Here is a 25005-nt window from a genome sequence, read left to right as displayed (position 1 = left end):
CCAGGGGATAGAGTTGGCTAAATGGTTAGCAATAAACTGCCTTGAATGTGCACACATTGAGTTGACCCTGAGTTCACTCCTCATCTTAGAAACGGTGCCAGTGTGGGGTGAAAAGAAGGAAAGAAAATTCAGAATGAACAAGCCTGAATTATTCCTATTTCTCTCTCCCTCAAAATGCTTGGTGCATGGAAATGAGAGATCCTTTTATATATTCTTTTTTTTTTAAAGTAGGAACTACTAACTTTCCCGAGGTACTTGCTGGGGCTGCCAAACTCCAGGCATGGCAGAGTAGCATCGAAGTGTTCAGTCAAGTGGACAGACTCCAGAGGCTTTGAGTTTTTCAAAGTATTGTGTAAGAGACAATGACCTCTTTCCTCTCATTGAAATGCTTTTCAATCGCTGCAGATAGTGCGCTCCTGAGAAGGAGTGAGAATGCCCTGTAAAGTGGGTTGTTCCTTAAGGACCCAGAGCTGATTTTTCAGGCCACTACAAAAGGAAGAAAAATCTGTTGTGTTGTGAGACAAACCTGCTCAAAGAAGAGAGACTGATGCTACCCCACAAAGAATAGAGCTCCCCAAGCAAAGATCAGTGAGCACCGACCAAAGCAACTTATGCAGCTGTAGGACCACATCCATCCTGAGTGGAATCCCATTGTTTTTAGTGGAGGTACCCGGGTGAAGTTCCCCCCTTAAATCCCTACAAAGGAAATGAGCAATAATCTAAAATGTCCCACTGATCTGAAAATACATTAGGTAACCAGGAGTTTTAGTCCACCTTTAGTGTCATAAGCAATATACCTTGGTATTAACTAGGAGACCAATAATGCGGCACATCCCATGGCCTTATGAGCCAGAGACAGATTAATTCCATTGATCAGAGTAACTACAGGGTTAGTTTTATTTGTTAAGTCATTTTTACTGTCTCGTGGGAGAAGGCAGATACCCTAGGGCTATGATAATAGCAGTGATAGCTAACAGTTATATAGCGTAGTATATGTTCAACTCACTGTACAGACATTGGCTAGTTATTATGAATTGTGTTTGTTGCAGTAGTGCCTAAAGAGTAACCCTGAACGGGCCCCCATTGTGCAAGACACTTTACAAATACAGAGTAAAAGACCATCTCTGACTCAAAACTCCAAAAAACGTTACCATACCCCTAACAGGGAGTTGAGGTAAGCATTGTCATCCCCATTTTACAGATAAGTAAGTTAAGACAGGGACCTGCATGGCTTCCTGCTGCTGTTACCTAGCTGGAATTCTAGGGGCAGGTTTTGCAGGTGTGTTGAATGGAGGAGGGAAATGAGAGGTTTCCTATATTCAAACATGCAATGATACCGCTAATTATTTGTGTGTTGCTTTGACCTCCGCAGGTGAACCATCACCATGCCAGGTGCTGACATGATGACAGCTAGCGAGGCAGGCGACGTGAGCAGCAAATCTGAAAACAGTGTCTGCCGATCTCTTGAGAGGTGAAAAGTCCTATGTTCTTCTTTTTATTTTTCCCCATGAGGGGAAGAGTGTATCATGACTTTTCATTGGCCTACTTTCTGTCACATACGAACACACAGATTTTCAAACTGGGGTACACATACACGTCTAATGGGTTATGCAATGCCTTGCCAAGGGGTAATACATGCCTAAATGTTAATGACAGCAGAGCTACTTATTCAGCAAGGTGCAGTGAGTAATGGTGTTGCCATGAATTGGTGTTGGCACCAACACTTTCCTATTCAGAGATGCATCAGGTGTTGGGGGTACAAGCAGCAACATTTTGCAGGTGCAGATAAAGGGGTATGTAACCACAGAAATTTGAAAACCACTGCCCTAAAACTTGTATCCAGCATCAGTACTTCCCAGCTTGTCACACTCTGCCTGTAGACCCTCAGGTTGTGTATTTAAGCACCACATTTTGATATAAGCCTTTTAACCACTGAGAATACCACCATGCTCTACTACACTGGGAGGGTCCACACAGTTAGAGGCATAGTTTGCCTCAGCCATTACACTGAGCTCCCTTGTACCAAAACAGGCAAAATGTAAGGGCCCCTGAGACTCAGGAACAGTGAACCTGGCCAGTATCACCCTTCCCTTTAGTAAAAGAGGGTGCCTGTAGTCATGTGGGGAGGTTGCTCTGATGTGCTGTAATTACAGTGTGTCAGAGCAGACTCAATTAATCAAGACTGCTGGAGTATGCCAGTTAGTGTGCTCTAGCAGCCTCCACATCTCATGTATCAGTGTCCCCAGGCTTCAAAATGGTGGCAGGGATGCTTTAACTAAAGCTCATTAGACTCACCCCACCCCACCCCACCCCACCCCACCCCAGAGTGCATGTAAAAACACCCAGAGATTCTACATTCCCAGGCTGGGTGTGAGCTACAGCTGGATACACAGTGGCTATCAGGCTTGCCTACACAACCACTGCACCAGCATGAAACTCAGGGGCGGTCTGTTCATGTCCTTTTGTACCAGTGAATCTAAAATGAATGTATTTGCATTGCTGCTGTCTCCTAGCATGGATGCACTTAGTGGGTAGGTTTCAGTTGGTTCAATCTTAGTAGTTTGCACCCATATAAGTAAATTAATTTGACATTGATTTAGTTATCATGGTGCCTGCTTTTGAGCATGCTTTGCAGTGCTTAGAGTTTTGTTAAATGTAAATGTTATGTTATATTACCACTATGGTGCTGCTGCTGCTGCTGCTGCTGCTGCTGCTGCTGCTGCTGCTTTAACTGCTGAAGGGGACCAGGCCCAGCCCTTACTGTGGATACAGCTCTGCTGGCAGAAGGTGTTTTTCTTTCATGGGAAGTGCACCAGCTCCCCTGAACATCAGAATCTTTGCTGGCAGAAGTCATCTTCTGTAGGCAGTACTATGTTCATGCCAGGGGTTTTGCTGGCAGAGCAACATCAGCTACAGGATGTGATCTTTTTATCCACCTCTCCCCCTGGCCAGCTTTGCTGTGGCCTCATAATTTAGTAATGTAGATAACGGCCCTATCTGTCCAGCTACAGCACCCTGAATGTTGATGGAAGCACTTTGAAATCCTTGGGTGAAATGTGCTGTTAGAAGGACATGTTTATTTGATGAGTCCATATAAATTTTTGGGCTCATCAAATAATTAATTAATAGTAATTAAGTAGTTCTATCCCTTGCTATGACAATGTTGGTCCAATTGTCTAAGTCCTAGGTTGTGTGCTTTGTGGGGCAGGGGCTGTCTCTGTGTTCATTTGTAGTGTCTAGTATGGACTCTTTGGAAGCCCCTCAATGTTTACTGCTTTAGGAATAATTACCAAACATAAAGGTGTAATATTATTATACTAATATACATTTGGAAAAGGCCTGAGAGAGTAACACTGTTGAGAAAGGTGTCACTCTAGGTTCTTCCTTCTATTTCCTACATCTCAAAGTCAGAAGAGATCCTTGTGATCATGTGGACTGACCACCCGTGTGATTGTGTGGACTGACAACCTGGTAGAAGCCGTAACATTTCACCCAACAATTGTTGTATTGAGTTGGATTAGGGCCCATCTTTTGAAACAACATCCAGTCCTGATGTACAGACTCCAAATGATGGAGTATTTATCACAGTCCTTAATCTGTTCCAGTGGCTAATTTCTCACTTTTACTTCCAGTTTGAAGATTGCTGACTTAAGTTTTCAGCCAGTGGCCTTGTTAGACTACTTAGAAGTGCTGAGTAGACTCTAGGGGAATATTGCCAACATCCCTAATCACAGGATCATAGGAAATTAGGCTTGGTAGGGACCTCAGGAGGTCATCTAGTCCAACCCCCTGCTCAAAGCAGGACCACCCCTAACTAGATCATTCCAGCCAGGGCTCTCTCTAGCTGGGCCTTAAAAACCTCCAAGGACAGAGATTCCACCACCTCTCTAGGTAACCTGTTCCAGTGCTTCTCTACCCTCCTAGTGAGAGAGCTTTTCCTAATATCCAACCTAAACCTCTCTTGCTGCAACTTGAGACCATTGCTTCTTGTTCTGTCATCTGTTGCCACTGAAAGCAGTCCAGCTCCATTCTTTTTGGAACCCCCCTCCAGGTAGTTGAAGGCTGCTATTAAATCCCCTCTCAGTCTTCTCTTCTGCAAACTAAATAAGCCCAGTTCCCTCAGCCTCTCCTCGGAAGTTATGTGCCCCAGCCCCCTAACCATTTTCGTTGCTTGTCGCTGGACTCTCTCCAACTTGTCCACATCCTTTCTATAGCAGGGAACCCAAAATTAGACACAGTCCTCCAGATGTGACCTCACCATTGCAGAATAGAGCAGAGTAATTACTTCCCTCAGTCTGCTGGTAATGCTCCTACTAACGCAGCCCAGTATGCTGTTAGCCTTCTAATCTACTCATCTCTTTGGTAGCTACGGTCTAATACACTGGGGGCCAACCTTTTTGGCAGGACTGCCACAAATTAGTGTCACACCTTTCCTGAGTGCCACTCCAATCCCTTTCCCTTGCCCAATCTGCTGCTCTGCTTTCTGCACCCTGCCCTGTGCTCCCTGATTTGTTGCTCTGCTTTCTGCCCTGTGCTTCCTGCTTTGGTGCCCTGCTTTATGCTCCCTGCCTTACCTACTATTGTGCTGCCTGTCCCCTCCCCAACCTGCCATATGCCGCTCACTGTCTGCCCATGCCATTTAAGGCACCTGTACAACATGTTGGCTACCTGTGGTCTAGTAAGCTAGTATCCATTTGGTTTATCTGTCAGTATACCTCTCTAATGTTCTAAGTGCATAAAAATTCTACTAGTCATTTAAAAATACCGACATACATGCAAATTTGATGTACTGTCGATATCAATACACGTAATCCAAAACTATAAATTCACACACCTGCAATCATCTCCACCGTTAGAGTGGAGTATAGGTCAATAGGTAGGTCTTGTGCCGAACTTGGGCTTTGTTTCAGGAGGAAAGTAGAGGAGACAAGGACAATCCCCAGAGAAAGCCTTGCAGCAAGACTATCAACAATCAGCCCAAGCATCCCATCTGACCTCACCTTTCTGGGCAGAGTGTATAGAGCTGATGAACTAATGACCAACAGAAAGTAATGCTTCTTTTTTTGTCTTTTCTGTGTAGGATCAAGGTATTAAGGGAAAACAATAACATTGCTGGGGAAGAATTAGAAAGACTTTCATTCAGGTGTGCCAATAAAGACTCTTCTGAAGGAGCCAACATCACTCTGCATCTGGAACCTAAAGCTGAAAAAGTTTCTTCTGTGCTGAAAAACCCATTGACAGCACTGGAGAACTTGATCCTGAATCCAAAGCTAGACTGCTTTCAGCAGAATATGCTGAGTCCCAAAATGATCATCAGTGACCCATCTGTGGATCTCAGTGTCAAAGAAAACAGCAAAATCATAAGGAAGCAAATTAGAGGCACTCAGAACTCATGGTCATCTGGAAAAGTTGGTTTCAGGAATAAGTCCTTCAGCATCAAGGACAAGATTTCTGAATGGGAAGGGAAAAAAGAAACACCCTCTCCTGTGGTTGCATGGAAGGAAGATGAGCCAGGAGTGAAAGAGGAGCAGAAGACATCATGTGTGGTGGAAAAGATGAGTGGGGAAGTTTTGGTGAATCGGAAAGTAGACACCAAGAGGCTTGTAAACTGGGAACTGGAATGCAAAGGGATGGCAAAAGAGAATGAAAGGAGAGTGGGCACTCCAAAGGGTACAGGACAAGGAGTGGAGAGGAAGGTAGAACTGAAGGAGAAGGAAGAGGAAGTTGATGCCAGTGTTGGAAAATGCAAGGAGGTAAAAGGTGGTAAGTGGGAGGTCCAGAAAGAGAACCTTTCAGTACTGAATCAGGTGAAGAAGTTGGAGCAGGCCTTGAAGGAAGGGTCAGCAGAGCTGCAGCCTCAGTTACCAGGTACCTACTATTCCCCACACTGTCTGCCAGAGAAGGTATTTGAGGGACAGATTCCTTCAGAGGGCCAGGAGGGCATATGTGGTTCTGAACTCAATAAGGGGCTTCTCAGCTTGGACTCGGAAGGCAGTGAGCCAATTTTTGGTACTCTAGAAGAGGTAAAACCATCTAAAGTGAAATGCAAAGACCACAGTGTGGAGAATGTATACACAGAGCCGGGAGCACCAGAGAAGAAACCCTTCATCAACCCCTTGCCAAAGCCCCGACGGACTTTTAAACATGAGGGGGAAGAGGGCTGGACTCCAGGAGCTAGAAATAAGAGAAACTTGCCCCCTCTGCCATCCATACCTCCCCCTCCTCTTCCCTCTTCTCCTCCTCCTTCAGCTGTCAGCAGAAGACTGTGGAATGGGAAACATAAGAACAATGCTGACCACAGGTATTTGTTATTTCACTAATGCTGGGGTTGGAGCTCTTCATTAATTTGCCTTTGAGGTACTGTTCTACTGAAAGAGGGTTCCACAGAAATGACATCTCATCAGGGTCCATGTCTTGACTTTGTTCATAAAATAAAAAGCTGGCTTTCTCACAGCTTCCTACATTTACCCTGGGAACTGAAAGTGAACTAAGGCACCATTGCCAGCCATCTTGTGCTCTCAGTCACACCTCTGCAAGCCTGCTGAAGGCCAAAAGTAATTCACTGGGGCAAGTGAGGCCAGACTTTGGCTTGGAGATCCCATCACTAGTGATAGTGTGCAAGAACAAATGATTCTAGCTTGACTTTCTGATCCCAGGGTGAATTTCTGGTGATATGCAGTGTACAGTCACACCTTTTTTTCAATCTGGCAGTCTGTTCACTTGCAAACTGAGCAATGCTGATCAGGAGTCCTTGAGAGACGATTGAACATGAGTCCTTACCATGCCATTTTCACAGAGTGACTCTTCAGAATTCAACTGCCCTTTCAAATGAGGTCTGTTCCTTTTTGCTCAATCCTTGCTGGAGAATTTTTTCCTTAGCTGTAACTACAAATATTTTGTAAGTGGGGGATCTCCTGCCTCCTTTGATTCCACCCTCAGTAAAGGATCTATTTTAAAAATAAAAATCCCTGACTTCATTTGGACTGGAAGAGGGAAGGAGACGAAACCTTTCCATGCTTGATTGGAGAGGACACTCCATTGTTTTTCTTTCGTGTTCCCTTTGTGGTTCAGTGTGTGATTATTGCTGTCCTACACCGTTCCTAAGAGGCATATTTTTCCACATAGTCAGTAGGGCCTGAGATGAATAGGATTACTAGTTCAGTAAGGTACTACTTCTTATTTCACAAGGTCCCGCATAGTGTCTTGCACCTGTGTCATACCCATTACAAGATGAATAATCCATTGCACCTATCATTTGCTGACTACTGTCACTCTCATGAAAAACAGTGTCCTCATTGCTTCACATGCTAAAGAGGGGGTCTCTAAAGCAGGTTCTTCATTCTGCTGGCTACATGACATGCTGGAGATTAGCCAATGAAATTGATTTAATGGGCTTCTAGAAGCTGTTTGTCTATATCACAATTCTGTTTCCTTTCCCCCACAATGGCACAGGAAGTCTTATGAATTTGAAGACTTGCTACAGTCGTCCTCCGAGAATGGCCGGGTGGATTGGTATGCTCAGACCAAGCTGGCCCTCACACGCACTTTATCAGAGGAAAACGTCTATGAAGATATTCTAGGTAGGACCTTTTGGGGCGGGGGGCTGAAAAACTAGAAAGGTTTGTGGTCAACAATAAGTACATGTCACACTCTTTGGGGTGTCTGAAGAAAGTATATTTATTTGCTATGGGTGCACTGGCAAGGAGGAAGCAAAATGGAATAAAACCTAATGCCTCAAAAATTAGCCAGAGGATTTTTGGGACCCAACTTTTGAATTTTATTCTGCAAGGAAAGATGTTAAGTGAACTTCTTCACACTAGGATAGGAAGGGAACAGGTGCTGCTATATCCAAAAAGGTTGGTTCATATGGTGGGGGTGGGTGTTAATCACAGGTTCTCGGGAAAAAGCAGGATACTTCTGTTTGGATCCAGACTCTGGCTGGTTAGAGAGGTCTCACAAAGAACATTAGACTGAATCCCAAAAGGCAATGTCCAGGGCTGTCATAGGTAAGAAGAGGACAGTGTTTGATGTACATTTTTAAAACTGTCTGACTTTGGTACAAGTTAGGGGGCCCACATTTGCCTTCTTACCCCTGCTGGTTTTGGGGCCAAAGGGATACAGAATGCCTTAGCAGCTGCTGATTTTTCTACCGTTCAGAACGACTATAGAAGGGTCACCCTGCCAGCTGGAATAACAAGGGTAGCATTACAGGGCTAACGTACTGGCAAATCTCTCCATTCATGTAAGACTATGCCCCTCTCCCCACACTTGCAAAGAACTCGAACACCATGCTGAAATTCCTACCCCTGAAAGCTTTGGATTGGAAAGGTTAGAGGGAAGTGGGTTATTGATAATAGCAAATGGGACACACTTGGGGTTTTGTTTCTTTTCTGTGCACTTAGGCTCTGCCCAGCTCTGTCTGTAGCTAATGATCTTTAATTGACCCGTGCAGCCCTGGGGCTGTTTTCATGCTGTGTAGAGGAGGAAAGAGCTGATAGGGATGTCTGCAACAAAGCTACAATTTTATATTTCACCAAACCACAAGCTGGGAGACTTCACCAAGGATAAACATCAACAATTAGAAAACATCACCAGTAGACAAGGCTAGGAAGGAGGGGTAGTTTTTAATAGTTCAGCCCTTCCTGCTACCACAGAATGCTAGCAGTAACCCAAAGAAGGTGAACCCAAACACACACATATGCACACACTCACATGCTCATGCACACATTTTATTGCTCTCAGTACTAGAACTGTCTACATGTCACTTAGTTTTCCATCCCACTATTCTTGTATTCCATCCAGCACTGTTTACTGGGAGTCCTGAAATTCAGCATAGAACAGTCAGGAGGAAGGGTTTACAGGTTGTGGTGGGTAAAACTGTATATCCCAGACATGGTGCCGAACACTGAAAACCACATTGGTAGCAAAAGGAGACCTGCATTGCCACTTGTCTCAAGGACTAATTCAAGTGTTTTCAATGCTGTTCAGAGACGTACTATTGAACTAACTTCTCTTCATTGAAAACCCACCTCCAAAACAAGGTCTGTAGTTCAGGGATAGAAATGGGTGTCTCTCCAGCATGTTCACCCATGGCTTTCTTTGCCACTGCCACAATCAGGAGAATTTCTACCTCCCTCAGGTTGGTGAATTCAGACACTAGTAGAGCTGCTTGCAGATGTGTAAAAAACCTCCCAAAAACTGTGCTTTACTGGAAGAAGCAGTGCATTAGTTCAACCCAGCTTTGCAGCATCTGTATAGATCAGGCCCTTCAGCAGGACTTTTTGACACCTTTATCTAATAGCTGATTCAATCAGCTATAGGACAAAAGCGCCAAAAATCCCCACCAAAACCCCCAATCTATCAGTTTGCTGCAAAGCCAGATTGAATGAATGCGCTGCCTCTTCTGGGCATGCGCTGGGCTTGGCGTAGGAGCATTTTTGTTTTTCTTTTCCAACGTCTGCAAGCAGCTTTAGGAGTGAGTCACACACAAAATCATAGTAACAAAGACTGAGGCAAGAGAAGTCTTTTCTGTTGTGTTCTTGTATGATGACTTCAGCTGCTTTCCCTCCGCACGTTGGACTCTGGTACAATAGGTTGCTACATAGAGCAGACAGGGAACACAGATGTATGGGTTCAAAAATAAATCTGCAGTTCCTGCCTCCTGAGGCCAGCAGCTCTTGGCCAGGGAACAGGAGACCTTGGTTTAGACCTCCTCAACCAGGTCTCTATCTCCTGCTTCATGGCAAAGTGCTCTAACCACCAGGCCAGGGATTAGGCATTGCCTAGTCCAGTGATTCTCCACCTTTTTAGACTCAAGGCACTCATCCAAAACTTTTCAAAATTTAGCAGCTCCCCATGTAAAAAACTAATATAAACATATTACTAATATTGTAGTATAAACACTAATTGTATTAATTCATATGTTATTAATCAATTGGGTCTTTATAATTATATTACATTCACCCCACTGCCATTGTTGCTATGGCCAGGTAGAACTACACCATGTGCCACCTGCAGAGCCAGATCTAGAAGTGACTGCTCCATGAGTATGTGCTCTTGCTGTAGCCCTTTCTGGTCCAACCTTTTATGGTGTCTCCCAGAACCAGAGGCACGTGGGGCAAGTAAAACTTGTCTCCAACAGCATAGGGCTGAATTTGAGGGTGTAATGGGTCTTTTCCCTCTCTAATCCCTGTGGCCTGAATCTGCGGTGATAGATAACTGTGTCAGAGTTTGGACATGATCCAGTAACCAGCTGGATTCCCTGAGCTGGAGAGAGGGAAGTGAGTGCAAGAATGTTTGAGAGCAAGTCTTTATAGCAGACTAAGGAAAGGCCAGAGGATCCCAGTAGAGATTTTATGGCCAACTTCAAGGATTTTTTGTGTTTCTTACTTAGCACTTGTGATTTGTTGCTGCAGATCCGCCTTTGAAGGAAAACCCCTATGAAGACATTGAGACTAATAGCCGCTGTCTAGGAAAGAAATGTGTCCTGACCTTTCCAGCATCCCCCACCTCATCAGTTCCTGGAACCCCCACCAAGGTATCTTGTACAGCCAGCATGACTCAAATATCCAGTTCCCAAAAGGATTTGCGTTAAATCCTGACTGCCACTGAGGTCAATGGTGTCTTGCCATCAAATTTAACTGGGCAGGATTTCCTACTTCATATCTTAGCTACTGAGATAGAGGCAGACTATGGGGAGCTGAGGCCCATGAGCACAGGATTTCCTGAGTCCACCTTTTGGTATAATGCTGATTTCATTCTTCTCACAATTGGGCTAATACCTGAGCAGCATGTAGGTCTCATGCATCCAGAATTCACTTAATAGTGGGAGCTAGGACGACGTGTACCACTTTGGTGCTGCATCACAAGAACAGAAGTGTCCCGTCACCAGGGGTCATGTTAGACAGCATCCTGTTTTGATCTTTTTCATATATCACTTTGTGTTCCCAGCAGAGCCCCTTCCATGCATGCCATTTGGAGGAGAACAGGGGTATGCATAACAGATTACAAAACAGATTACAAAATGAAGAGCAGCTGTTGGATCTTGACCAAGATGGAAACTTGCTCATGCACTGAGATGAGGAAGGCTGTGACAGTGCACTGGGATAATATGTTGGTCTTCTCTGGAAAACTGGGCTCAAACTCTTAGTGGGTACATCTGCATGTGCAATGAGTGTGTCTGAATAAAGTCTGGGGCAGTTTTCGCCAGAGTTTATTGCTCCCTGGCACAGCATTTGCACATGCGTCTGGGACTGCAGCATGCTGAGCCGGGGTGGTGCATCCCTAGTTGGCAGGGGATCCAGGGGGCCAGCCTGCCAGCCAGAGCTGCATTGCATTGTCTCAGCATGCTGCAGAGGAGCTGGCTGGGGCATGAGGGTGCCAGCAGACAGCCCCTACACTGTAGCACCCTCATTCCCCAGCCAGCCCTGGTCACCATCAACACTTGCATTGTGGTGCATTAAATAACTCTGCCATACGATAGTACTTGTGTTGGGCAGTACTATCTGACAGCAGAGTTAATTACTTTATTGCAGCCTAATAGCACTGCATGTGTAGACAGTGATGCTTTATTGTGGACCTAATTAATCAACTGCAGTAAAGTGCATGTGTAGATGCCCCCACTATGTTCCAAGTAAAAATGAGTTATGGTTTGATCCTAGTTCTTACAGTGGTCAAACAAGGACCAAACTATGAGAGAGGGATCCAGAAATGAAATTCCACACTTCCCCCCAGTTTAGGGATGGTTATAATTGGGGTTCTGATTTGGGCACAGGTGTATGGTGAATCTCCAGTGGCTGGCAGTCTCTGTTTATACTTCTCATTTCAGAAGTATAGAGCGGTGCTGCCATTTAGGCTGAAGAGCACTGGCAGAGCTATGAAGAGTTCTGGGCTGCTTTGTGATTTGCTTGGGCCAGTGTTCCAACACATTTGCTCCCGGGCGACTGGTGCCTCCTATGTCTGGGGGGGCACCTGCAGATGCCACCGGCGGCATTGGTGGTGGGGCTGGAGCTGGCAAGCATCTGCAGACACCGCCTGCGGTGTCGGCAGCGGGGGCAGAGTTGGCGAGCTCCTGCAGATGCCACCAGCAGCTGGTGGGTATCTGCAGATGCCACTTGCAGCATTGGCGGCATCAGCAGCAAGGCTGGAGCTGGTGAGCATCTGCAGATGCCGCTGGCGGTGTCGGCGGCGGGGATGGCCCTGTCAGGGTGCCCCCCCTACGCGTCGCTTATGCTTTTGCTGGTGCTAAATTAAGGCTGTCATTTACTACTATGTAATGCAAGCCCCACCATCCACCTTTAAAGTGACACTGGAATGCTCCAGTAATCTCTAGTCATGACCTAGTAATTTGATTGGCTCACTGTCCATAGCCAGCCTGTAACCCTTTATGCAGGCTCTGGGAATGCTGGAAAGATTCAGCTGCCACCACCTCCAGTAGGAAGGTCCTTCTGCATTTCTCTTGAAAAGGCTGGTTAATAGTAACAGCTGCTACATCTATTCCTTCTGATTCTCCTAGAAGGAGAACATTCCTTCCTTACTAAACCTCCCTTGCTAAATTAGGGACTTCTCCATCTATAGGCTAACATAGACCTTTAACATAGATCTGTATCTAACTAATCCACCATAACTACTTGGGGTGCAGTGCATCTCTGTGCAGAGGCCCATGCCGGGTCCTGTGCACCAGTTATGTTCCACTCAGACTCTTAATGTGGGACTGGGAGCACAGCCACATACATGAATAAGTGACTGAAAAGCAAGCTAAGGTAACTTGCAGCAGATCACCTACTCTGTGGTAACTGGTTCTGGGCACTCTGTCACCCTGCTCTGATTATGAGGTAGCTTACCCCCTTTTACTGAGGGCCGAGGGCTTTGGACTGCATAGGACGAACTTCACCCTTCATAGAGTTCCCATCAAAGTAGTTACCAAGGGGCTGAAGTAACATCATAATTGTGTAGACCCATGCTGAGTCCATAAGCAAACAACAACCAAAATCATCACTAGCCTGGGTCAGGAAAAATATGCTGGAACACTGCTAATCCCTTTCCTGGGAGTCAGAGTAGGCACAGCTGTAGTGTGAACTTGGTCTCTGGTAAACCCCAGAACTCACTGAGAAAGTCTATATGGGGCTTGTCATCCTGAAGACTTCTCAGAAAGAGCCTTGCTGATTGCTAGAGAAATCACTAGATTGCTGGAGAAATGCAGAGGAATCCAGGCTTCAGAAAGAAAAGCTTCATCACCTTCTTTCAACTGTGAACATATGAATTGCCATTTACTGGGTCAGACCATCTTGCCCAGTGTCCATTGTCACACAGAGGCAGGGAGGGAATGGACAGTGAAAGGGAGAGTGAACTGTGCGTGAAGGGTTTTTTTCCACTGTTCTTTTCTCATTTGCAGCCTCCAGCATTTAAGGTCTAGCAAGTTCTAATTCAAAACTTAGGGCTCATTTTTACTCCTACTTCTTTAACCCCCCTTACATTTTGGGGAGATGGGAGAAGAACAAGCTCTTCAGGATAGGAGATGGAGATGGGCATGGCCATCGGGTCTGTGGTCTGTACACCACAAGGCAGCACCATGTAGCAATACCCAAGCTAGCTCTAAGTTGCCTTGCTGAGAAACGGTACGTTAGTCCAGGCAGAGCATCATGCCACTGCAGCTGTGCTGCTTTTAGTGTCTGAGCTAACCCAGACCTAGCTTGGGCTACTCTACACAACAGTGCATTATGCCTGCAGGCAGTGATCTTGTTGGGGCTGGTTGGGAGCTGTTGTAGTACAAAGAAAGAAAAGACAATAGCCTTTCTTACAGAGCCATTGCTGAGAAAAGCCCATGTAGCCAGAATCACCCAGAGGTACTGCTTTGTAATGTCTTCTAATTAACTTCCCATTAGCTCATTGTATAAACAGAGCCTGGCAATTTTCAAAAGGACTCAGCACAAGCCTAACACTGCTGTCATTGCAAGTAATGGTAAAACTCCTACTGACTGGCATAGGAACTGGATGGCATCAGTGCTGAGAGCTTCTGAAAATCCTGCTGTTACCAGAGTGAGCTTTGAGCTTTGTAAGGGCCCAGCTTTACCTGTGACATACCAGATTGGGAAACAGAGGCACTGGCCAACTCTGATAATGAGGCCAAGGTAAGCTGTGCCATTACACCATTGATTCTTGGTCCCACACTGTGATATGGATGAAGGAAAGGTTTACAGCAAGTGGAGATTCTCTTAGTGGGAACAAGGCAGGCCTCCCTCTGTATTTTCCGTCTTTTGATTCTTCTCTCTCTCTGCTACCTTTCAAAGTCTCTAGTCACAGTGATCCTATATCCAGTTGAAATAGCTTCTTCAACCACTATCCAGTTAGATTTGCTCTTTCTAGGATGTGAAAGGCTCCCCCTTTCCTGCCTCCCTTAGTGAATGCCACTCTTCTTCTGTACTGCTCTCTACCCCTATGGGTGGGGAATTTAGGACCTGGACGTTGATATTGTATGTGCTAGCCTTTTGTGCTGCCATTGGACTTGGACAACTAATAACTGATGGAGTTACAAAACAACTGGTTTCCATAACTGTCCGCTGTGGGGTTTCTTGCATCTTTATCTGCAATATTTTGTTCCCACCTCTGTACAAATCTGGGCTGTAAATGAGATGGATCACAGTTCTGGTCTGGAATGGCAGTTTCCTAGGTTCCTATAGGGCAAATGTTAACCCAGATGTTTGTGTTTGATTGGCTGGTTAGCATTTTTCTTGTGTGATCCCAATCTGTAGATTACATATAGCTGGGGAATTATTTGCTCCCCAAACTGAGGCCTTTTAGCCAATCCCTGAGTTATGTCATGACCTGAAATAAATCTGGGACTCTAATTGTCTGTGAGGATAGTCCTGTGTAAACTGTGACAGTCGGGAAAACTCCTTGGACATGCAAGAAATTGCCAGCCATAAGCTACACTTGCCAGTCTGCTAGCCAAATGCTCCAGCTCTTTTTCTTAGTGTTTAGTGGAATTGGTGCTTTTACAATGGTTTCTTGCAATGCCTGGTTAGATGAAGCACTGTATCAATTCATTTTCACTCTTCCGTTCTGTCTCCTTCCCCAGTTACTTTCCAAACCCATTTTCTTTCGACAAAATTCAGAACGGCGGAGTTTCAAACTGCGAGACATACGGAAACTGAGTCGTGATGGAACTGGGTCCCCTTCCAAAATCAGCCCCCCCTCTACTCCCAGCAGCCCAGATGATACCATCTTCTCCTTGGGAGATCCTCAGAATGGGAGGAGGAGGAGGAAGATTCCCAAGGTAACTTCAGGGTTTATTTCTTTGCTTAGCTTCCCATAGGTAGTCTTTTTTTTGAGAGAGAGGAAGAAATTTTCAATGCAGGTTTCAGTGCTGTGCTTGTAAAATGTATCCCTTATTCCTGGGACTGACTTGATTTCATTTAACCTCACACAGTCAGCACAGGGCATTCCTTACATCCCACTCTCACTTTTTCTCTTCAAAAAGGGGCCAAAGATCTCTGTAGAATATATTTTACTGTAGTGCTATTTTACTAGTCTGTGTTACTATGAAGGATAAAGCAAATGAAAATAACTGAAAATTAGATATTTATTTTTTTTACAACATTGGAATTTTAATGGGGGGAAAATAGTGATTTTTTTGCAAATGTTATATCTTGTTTTCCAACATCATTAGTGAGGAACATGTGGAGCAGCAGTGCCTTTCAAAGGTCGTGTGTTCAGTAGGGTTTCCTGCTATTTATATATATATTTTTTGCAGACTAACATTCAGTCACTTGGTCACTAGTTATCTTTACTTGCAGTACATGTTCTGGGTGGGATGTAAGCCTGGGTGAACAAAGGAGACCTACTGGAAACTTGAGAGTCCAGTTTTTCTTTCCTTGTCATTAAAGGTTTTTCCTCAACAATACCTCCCATTTAATGGAGACTGTCATTTTATATAGCATGACATCGTTGTATGTTTCAGAGTTCCTTTCTGATCATCAAGAGTGGTTAGTCCTAGGGCCATTTGGCTGTGGGATATCTTTTGAATGTTTGTAAAACATAATTATCTTTCCTGCTCTTTGCAGGAGTCTGGCATATGTTGGCAGGACTAGACTGTAATCACTTCTTTGACCTGACAGTCTTCTTTTGGAGGAACATGTGTTTTGTGTGTACCAATGTATTCTGACTTGTTCTCATGTCTACAAGTCTGGTTTTGTGTATCCCTGTTGTACATCTTGGCACTTTGGGGTGCTTTTCCATGTGTCACCTCTGTGTGTGGGCCCTTATTCCATGGTAAGTGGAAACTAAATTGCTATAGCTTAGTTCTCAATGAAATCACAGAGTAAACTGTGATGGTCTGGCTTCCACTCACTCTGAGGTAAAACCATGCACACAGGCACTTTTGTAGAACAGCTGGTGTATTGTAAAGCCCTGCTTCTTTTTACCTTGCAGTAAATTGTTCATATGTCCATATGCTCAGTTAAGTCTAGCATCTCCTTATTGTTGCCTGTTGCCCTGTAGTTGTCCTCTATGGTCACTCCTCTAGCGTGCGCTCTCGAGTTATAACAACGCCAGCTGTTAGCATAAAGTGCCTTCGCTGCCTTTGACTTCTCCACTTCTGTCCCCCAAGACCCTGTATGTGTTATATTTTCCAAGATGTTCAATATCTTTTTAAAATAGAAGACTCAAGAGCACAGTTGTATTGATATTGTGCCTTGCATGTTATTAATCAGAAGCAGTTTTTAAAACATCTCTGGGTGCATCTACACATGCAGTTTTTGTGCCTGAATTGTCTGCACAGAAAATTCAGGCTTATTAATGCGCTTCTGGGCTCATGTCTACATGTGCACCTCCGTTAGGAGCAAATTACGCTGGATGGGAGCAGCCCAGTCCAAGGCTGCCCCTGCCTTGCTCTGCCCCGCTGCAGCAGCAAGGGAGAGCTCCAGGCTCCCCTGAGGACTGGCAGCGGGTACTGGGGTCAGTCCTGGTCTCTGCCAGGCAGGGAGAGCTGTGCCAGCTGCAGGGGCAGCTGTTTCCCTGCTGCCAGGGGATCAGGACTGATCCCGATCCCCACATGGCGGGGAGAACTGTGCCAGGGGCAGCTGTTTCCCCAGCACATGGGGATCAGTATCCATCCAAATCCCCACGTGGCTGGGAGACCTATGCCAGCTACAGGGGAAGCTGTCTCCCAGCCACATGGAGATCAGTTCAGGTCTGACCCTGCAGCAAATTGCTCCTGGTCAGTATCTACACATGTGTTACAGCGCATTAGCTAATGCGCCATTTATCTAGTACCTGTATGTGTTGGTACTAGCAAATGGCGCATTAGATTAATTTAATGCACAATAAGTCCCATGCACATGTAGATGGTGACATTTCCTGCACATTAGTCTAATGTGCAATAAAGTGCCTCATGTAGACGCGCTCTCTGGGTTGGATCCTTGCATCCATCTGAGTCTAAGTTGCATCTTGCCACCTTTAAGACTGCTGAGGCCTAAGGACTGACTGGGGGCATGGCACAAGTTAGATCAGCCAAAGGTGTATGGTACACTCTGGGAGCCTCTTTACAGGACAAATATCACAGCAAGAATTGACAGTGCCCCATCTCATGCACAGAACATCCCCTGTCCTGAGCACCTGCTAGAAGCAGGTGGCACAGAATTAGTTTTGCTAGCTTCTCACCCCTTCAATGTGCCCCTGTGCCAAGGGAGTCCCAATCTGCCCTGTCAAGTTGGCTCTCTATCTGCAGCACAGAGGAGGCTGATGAGCTGGATCCTGACTACTTGATTCTGTTAAGAAACCATTTTGAAAAGCTTATCTATTTGTGGTTTCAATAAGTTCTGATTTTCCCCAGCATTTGCTGTGTATAATGTATTTAAAATAGGCACAGGCTTTTTTGTGATATCTTTTATTGGATCAATTGTACAGTTGGGAACCCTGTTAGACAGACTTTTGGGCATCAGGTGCCCTTTCTCAGGTCTGCATGTATTTAAAGCATTTTTGCACAAAGATCTCAGGAACCTTACATCATTATTTAACCCAGACATTTTTCAGAATCCTCAACAGGCCTCCATCTGTTTCTGTAGGAAGTGTTGAGAAGAGTTTGGCCAGGTCTTCACTACTAGACTGTCACTCACAAATCTGGGGGCTGTGGTCAAGGGAAAAAGTCCAGGGGAACTCTCTGATGCTTGTTGTGAACAGTGGAGAGTTGAAGCCAGAGTGTGTATGGTACCAATAAGATCTGGTGATGTGGTGATTGTTGATCAGGACTAGAAAACTCAAATTAAGATGTCACTTTCTTCTTCCTATTTGGGGGAAGGAGACTAACCTCATTCTCTGTCTCCTGTTTGCTGAGTAGCTGGTGTTGAAAATCAATGCCATTTATGAGGTACGGAGGGGAAAGAAACGTGTCAAGAGGCTGTCCCAGTCCACGGAGAGCAATTCAGGGAAAGGTAAAAGGCATTTGACTAAGGCATGTTGCTGTTGAGTCTTTTGAGGATTTCTATTTGGCTTGGGTTTGGCTAGCTATGCCAAGCAATTATTGTTCTTTATAGCCTCTTTGCTAGTGCTTTGTCCAGAAAAACATTTTTCTCTTGAAAAATGCCAATTTGTTTAAATAAAAACAGCGGGAGCATATCACTGTCAGGGAGGATTCCAGTGGAGTGCAGGCAGACGTTGATACTCACCTTACATCTTCCAAGCTTTTGACGGACCTGCTTAGTCTTCCAGCTCTTTGCTACATAACTGGGAACCTCCATTCCCAACTCAGCCAAGAATAGTTCAAGTGTTTTATAGAATCATAGGATTGGAAGTGCTCTTTAAGAGTCATTTAGCCTCGCACCCTCCACAAATGGAGAATTCACCATTCCTAAAATTTCCCGCATAGATGTCTGCCCAGCCACTTCTTGAAAGCCTCCAATGAAAGAGATTCAACAACTTCCTTAGATGGAAACATTTATTTCAAACAACTATTTTTAGAATTCCCTCCTGTGAGAAATTTCCAAATTTTCTACTTTCCGTTGTGGAACAAAATGATTCTTTTTTCCCCTTAGAATTTCTCTCAGAAGACATTTCAGTGTTTGATCAGCTCTATGTATTTCCCATAATTACATATAGGATAACTTATGTTTGGGGTTTAAAACAATATCTCTTAGGGAATACAGTGAGGGCCAAATTATCTCATGTTGGCCAATTGTGGAATTTCTTTCACTTTTTGCTGAAGTATCTGGTGATGATGGTCACTATGAAAAACAGCATACTGGACCAGAGGGTCTGATTTAGTCCAGCAATTACATTCTCCTGTCACTTGAGTTTTTGTATGGCAATTTAGATCAGATTTTGCCCTTGTTTGTGCCCAGGCAGTGAAGGGTAGAATTTTGCCCCAGGAAGAAAGACACTTTGATCTGGATTCTGTTCTACCTAACAGACATGGATGTAGGTGCCTAATTGTCACTCTCTTCCACCCTGCTTGAGCTCCTGAAAAATGTAATGCAAAAGGTGCTTCTTCTGATTTAAAAAACTTAATGTTCCTCCTTCCCTCAAGTTTTTTTGTGACTTAATCTCAAGGGTAAGGTGACAGTGGCTGCATCTACACAAGATGCTGACTGTGCATAGCCCGAGACTACTGCAGAGTAGCATCTTTTGGCAGAAAGAGTGACACAATGCTACTGCTCAGTAGTCTCAGGCTACTGTACAGTCAGCATCACAAAAAAGCCATTCCTCAGCACTACTGTGCAGTAACTCAGGTTACTGCACAGTCATTCAGTATTTGTTTATACAAGTACTAAATGACTGCTCAGTCAGTGTCTTGTGTAGACACAGCTAGTATGTTACAAAAGTAAATGCAGTAATGAATTTTCAGGAGTGGAGCAGGGTGGACTAGAATTACACTTAGGAGCACATCCCCCTGGTCGGGAATGTGTGTTTCCCCAGGGACAAATAGCAGTGGCACATATTTGTGCTGCTGCTAGTTGTTCCCGGGCATGCCCCTGCATGCACGCTTTGGCATATGGCAGATTGCCCCAGGGGGTAGGAGAGGCCCCAGCAGCTTTACCTGGGGTCCTGGGGGCCTCCCAGGGATGTAATGGTGGTGATCTGGGTGTGCGGAGACTGGCTGGCAGCTAGAGCCTGGCTCTGGCTGGCCAGGCTTCAGTTTTGGGTGGCACATGCTTCAGCCATGTGCACACCCCCACCTTTTTTTGGCATTTTTTTTTTGACACCGGGATATCCTGATGTCAAAAAAACTGCCACACTGGTAATTAGCAGTGTGACAAATGCATGCACATGGGATGCATACAGTTTGCATTGCCACAGACGGGTTTCTGGCACCGCAAACTGCATGTGCATGCTCAGGGGGATGTGCCCTAGGTGCCTAAGTTCGCTTAGATGGAATAGGATCTGGCCCTTTGTGTTTTATGAATTCATCCTCCTGAAGCTCTTGAGCCAGATTTTATTCTGCCCTCTGTAAAGAGTGCACTATTTTTAGGTATTCTTCATTTCACTTTCCTTTTTTTCCCCTGATAGTTACCGATGAAAACAGTGAATCAGACAGTGACACTGAAGAGAAACTGAAAGGTAAGGAAAATGAGTGGGGAGAGTAGCCATGGCAGATGGTTACTGATAAATTCACACCTGATGTTTTAACTCTTTCCTCTTTTCTTTGGTATATTTTGAGATAATATGGATTTTCACACTGAAAACAGAGATATCAAAGGCCAGGAGATCTGTAGAAGAAGGTCACAGTCTGGGAAACATGAGAATCTAAAACAAATCTAGAAGTCATGCCAACTCCCTTAGGAATCTTTTAAATTGACTTTCATGGTTGGCATAGACACCAAGTGTGTTCAGGAGAGGATCTGTTAAGTGAAAGATCACAAATGTATGAAGAAGGCTGCCAAGGCAGCTAACAGATGGACATAGTCCTTGGGAAATCTAGCAGGGAGCATGTTCTTACAGGGTAGAAAGACTAGGTAAATATATACAGAGACTGAGGTGCATTCTGTGATGCCCTGTTAGTTAAATTGGTTTGGGAGCGGTTTGTTATGCTATTTGCTTAGCCCTGTGACAGCTGTGTGGGGTATGAACTCCCAGAAGATAAGTCTGAAATCTCTTTGAATTCTTTCCAGTGTTTATTAGTCCCATTCCCTACTACTGTAACCCTCTTTCAATTTTATACCAGGAATTAGAATTCAGCCAAGACTGCAATCTGAAATCTAAATTCCTTCCAAGCCTGAGGTTTCTGTATTCCAGGCTGAGGGTACAAACATGACTTAACTGTTTGGGTAACAGGTCAGGTCCCAAACCAAAGGGGCTAGTGCAGAGGCAGGCAATTGTTTCAGGCAGAGAACCACTTATTGAGTTTTGGCAAGCCATCAAGGGCCTCATGACAGGCAGCCAGGGGCAGATGAATATTACTTTTCCAAATTTTTAGGGGCTCCATGGGCCGGATAGAATGGCCTGGCGAGCCGCATCTGGCCATGGGCCACATTTTGCCCACCTCTGGGCTAGGGTGCAAGAATATGGTGCTTCCTACCCTGCTTCCCAGAGTGCATTTGTAGTGGGGAGGAGACCTTTGCTTTGAAAACTCAGAACAAGCTAGAGCTTCCTCCTGAGTCTGGTTCTTACCACGTTTTTGCCCTGCAGGACCCATGTGTCCCTGCACCTGCTTCCTTTTGCTTCAGAAAGACTCCTGGGATCTTTGGTGTTCCTGTACAGGAGATAATAGCAGCTGTCTGGGCTGCTGTGATGAAGCAGCATGGCTGCACTGGGTTCTAGCATCTGACAATTTATTACAGGCCAGTCTTCTAATTTATGTCCTGCCAAAATCTATAGAGAACAGTTTGTGGGATATCACTGCCACCAGGTTTGACCCTGAATTAGATCCTGGATTGGGCCTTGGACTTGGGTAGTGTTGGGATCCAAACACTACCTCCTTGGCTGTCATCTACCAAAAAATTAGGGAACAATTCTGCTATTGTAGGACATAACCATTTCTCTATCACTGCAGCCAACTCTGCCAGTGAAAAAGAGTATTGTGTTATCAGTTTATCATGCTGGTCATTATTGTAGTGGTAGGAAATACATTGCTTCTTGTTACTATGTCTTCACATTGCAGAAATGCGATATTAGCACATGAGCAAGTTTAAGTTCGGTGCATTGGACAAGAGGAACATTGGGAACCTTCTTTCCCATTTGTCACCACCCCTTTCTTCATTTACTACTACTACTTTTTGGCTCAGGACATGTATTTAAGATAGATCTGAATGTCAGAAAGATCCAGAAAGATGAGCATCATCTTCTTTTTCACGTTCAGGATCTGGTTAGTGTGGCAATGGAAGGGTGAACCAAAGTCCCAGATCCAAACCCCACCGAACTCTGAGGCTATGTCTCAGTTATAGCCTGGTGTCACTGGCTTGACCTACTAGGACAGTAGGCTGGTATTGTGGTTGACGTTTTTCATATTGTGGCTTTTGTCTGAGACTTTAGATTAGGTGGTGTCCATTGTGGGAGGGGGAATAATTTAAAACCAGATTCTGTCATGAGAACATAAGGGCTGTCCTAGTGGCTTTAATAGGCTTCCACTAAGTATATGTCTAGGGAGAATTTGAGTTTCAGGGTGGGGTTTTCAGCAGCATAAATCATTGGCCTAAGTCTGCCCCTATTGATGTCCCTGCTAAAACTCCCAGAGACTTCAGCAAAAGCAGAGATAAGCCAATGCTGAGTGCTTTTGAAAAACCAAGAATTAAATAGTAAAAGGCCTCATTTGGAATAAATGGGTGGGCACAAAAAGCTTGCTTAATAATTGTTTTCCAACTATTTAAGTTGGTCTAATAAAAGATATCGGATTCACCCAAAGAACCTTGTCTGCCTGTGGGCATAAAAGGTCATTTGAAGATACCTTGCATAAAACTTGAAGCTATTGCACTTCCTGACATAACTTAAGAGCAGCCCCAGGGCTGCTCTAAGGTGTGTTAAGTAGAATGCTCCATGAACAGCATGCAGCGGTCAAATGAGAGGTCAAGGATCGGGTCCCAATCTTGTATCACACAGTGACATCAGCGGCCCTTCTTTATTTATGCATACTCCTAAATTTCTAGGCAGAATTCTCTTGTTTGCATTCACCTAGTTCCAATGCAAGATGGCTCATTGCTTTCAGCCAAATTGGACGGCAAGCCTCTGCCACCCAACAGCAAAGAGCCTGTAGCTGTGAACTGTGGTGCGGTCTCTGCCTTGTCATTGATTACCACTTTCTTTTTTGAGGGAAAGTTTTGGCATTTTGATTTGAGACAGAGCCAGACAAATGTTCTGAGGGACACTTGCCTGGTTTCTCCCCAGCTGGTTGCTTTTCATTACATTCCCTGCTGGAATGTTTATTGTCCCACAGTTTACACGTGTGGTAGTTTCAGGTTTGTTTGGCAGTTTTTCTTCTCCCACTGTCTTAGGGTGAATTGGGCTCTTGTGGAAGAAGAGCCCTGAGAGACTCTAATTAGCTTCAGGCATAGCACGGCCTGGCGCCAGACAACCATTCCCACTCATACGTCTTCCAGCACTTTTGGTTCCTGGCCACCTGCCCAAACCCTGCTGTTACAGCCTTGGTTCCCTGACATTGCTTTGTCTGTAGACCTCTATCCTGATTGAAGCATCACAAGCTCCTCTAGTACTGGGCTTCTACCAAGTGCTGCCAATTTTTTCTTCAAAACAGAATCAGTCACACATCCAAGTATGCATAAATAAGGCCTAGGAGGATGTGTCTTTCCCACCCCTCTCCACCACAATGGATCTCAATTTGATTCCCCTTGTGAAAGTGTCTAAGAAATCACTCTTCCACCTAGACCCTGCAGGCTCTTGTCTGAGCATCCTGTGTCCTCCTGCCATGTGCTTTTGGCCAGGGCTATACTGCACTGCAACATGCCTCCTAATGTTACATTTTGCCTTAGTCATTACAATTTGTTGTTGAAATTTTACCTTTCAGTTTCCAAATGTCTTTGCCTCTAGCTCAGTCACTGGGAAAGGAAATAGGCTCTAGTCACAATGAGTGCATAGTATATAAAAGCTGCAGTCTGCTGCTGCCAGCCCAGGCAGAAACATTGCCTAGCTGAGCTGCAGCAGGAGCAACCAGCAGGTAAGGGCAAGAACTTATGGGGATGGCTAGAAAGCTCTTGGTCCTGGGCATAACCTAAAACTGCACCCTGCTGGGGATGGGTAGCCTGGTGGGGCTCCTGGTGGTACAGGAATCCCCAGGAAATGCCAGACCAGTTACCATCCCAGTGAAAGGTGGGTTGGGGTGCCTTAATAATCCCAGCTCCCACAACCGGCGGGGGATAACCCCATAGTAGGGCTGAGAAGGCATACCCATGTGAGAGAGAGTGGACTAGATGCTCAAGAAGCCTGACTTGAGGCACCCTCAACTGGTCAATGCTGGGGCCAGGTCCAGAAGGGTCAAAAGGGCCAGAAGCCTACCGCGAGGGATGCCCAGAGCCAAGGGCCTGGGGCCCCGACTGGCCTTGGAGGTGTGGCCAGGGCCTGTGTGGCCAAAGGTCCTGGGGGGGACCACACCCGAGATGGGGAAGAGTACAGGGAGCGAGGCAGCCCAGAATGAGGGCAGAGTAGGCTGTCTGATAAGAGGGATCCAGTTGGGCTCCAGATCAGAGGATCATGGGACCCAGTGTGGGGCCGGAGACTCTAAGAACTGTGATACCATCTGTGAGGCATGGGCTATGGTGTAGGGAAGGTTGGAGCCACAGATAGTGCCCCGTCATCGGATCAGTAATGGGCAGTCTCCTGCATCATACCAACAGCTCATGGAAACAACAAAGTCGTGGCAGGAGAGACTGGGTGGACTGCCCCATAGAGACAGGTGAGCGGGTCAGCATGAGACTCGGCCCCATCAGGTTCCTCCTGTCACACTGAGAAATCACATTTTTAAGACTAAACATTTCATCTAAAATTTATATTCTCACACACTGTTTCAAAGAAGAAATCCACCTTAACTGTGCCCCTGAACTCATTAAGGTTTTACAGTACATTGTA

At 45.3% G+C, this 25005-nt stretch overlaps 1 protein-coding gene across 4 annotated transcripts in view; it reads left to right on the top strand.

Moving 5' to 3' along the window:
• The window catches only part of DENND2A (DENN domain containing 2A), a 70621-nt gene that overhangs the window by 25914 nt on the left and 19702 nt on the right, over nucleotides 1-25005 (top strand). For 3 of the 4 annotated variants that reach the window (XM_019489334.2, XM_014608721.3, XM_006268210.4), the window contains exons 2-8: nucleotides 1373-1471; nucleotides 5081-6301; nucleotides 7453-7580; nucleotides 10416-10537; nucleotides 15077-15274; nucleotides 18335-18428; nucleotides 20500-20550. In XM_019489334.2, coding sequence (XP_019344879.1) covers nucleotides 1386-1471; nucleotides 5081-6301; nucleotides 7453-7580; nucleotides 10416-10537; nucleotides 15077-15274; nucleotides 18335-18428; nucleotides 20500-20550 — 1900 coding nt within the window. In that variant the 5' untranslated portion in view covers nucleotides 1373-1385. The remainder of the gene's footprint in view (nucleotides 1-1372; nucleotides 1472-5080; nucleotides 6302-7452; nucleotides 7581-10415; nucleotides 10538-15076; nucleotides 15275-18334; nucleotides 18429-20499; nucleotides 20551-25005) is intronic. The other variant, XM_019489335.2, reaches the window with a different exon arrangement.

The sequence above is a fragment of the Alligator mississippiensis genome, chromosome 4 (assembly GCF_030867095.1).
Source record: "Alligator mississippiensis isolate rAllMis1 chromosome 4, rAllMis1, whole genome shotgun sequence".
Lineage (NCBI taxonomy): Eukaryota > Metazoa > Chordata > Crocodylia > Alligatoridae > Alligator > Alligator mississippiensis.
The sequence above is the reverse complement of the archived record's forward strand: the minus strand, read 5'-3'. Positions and strand labels throughout refer to the sequence as shown.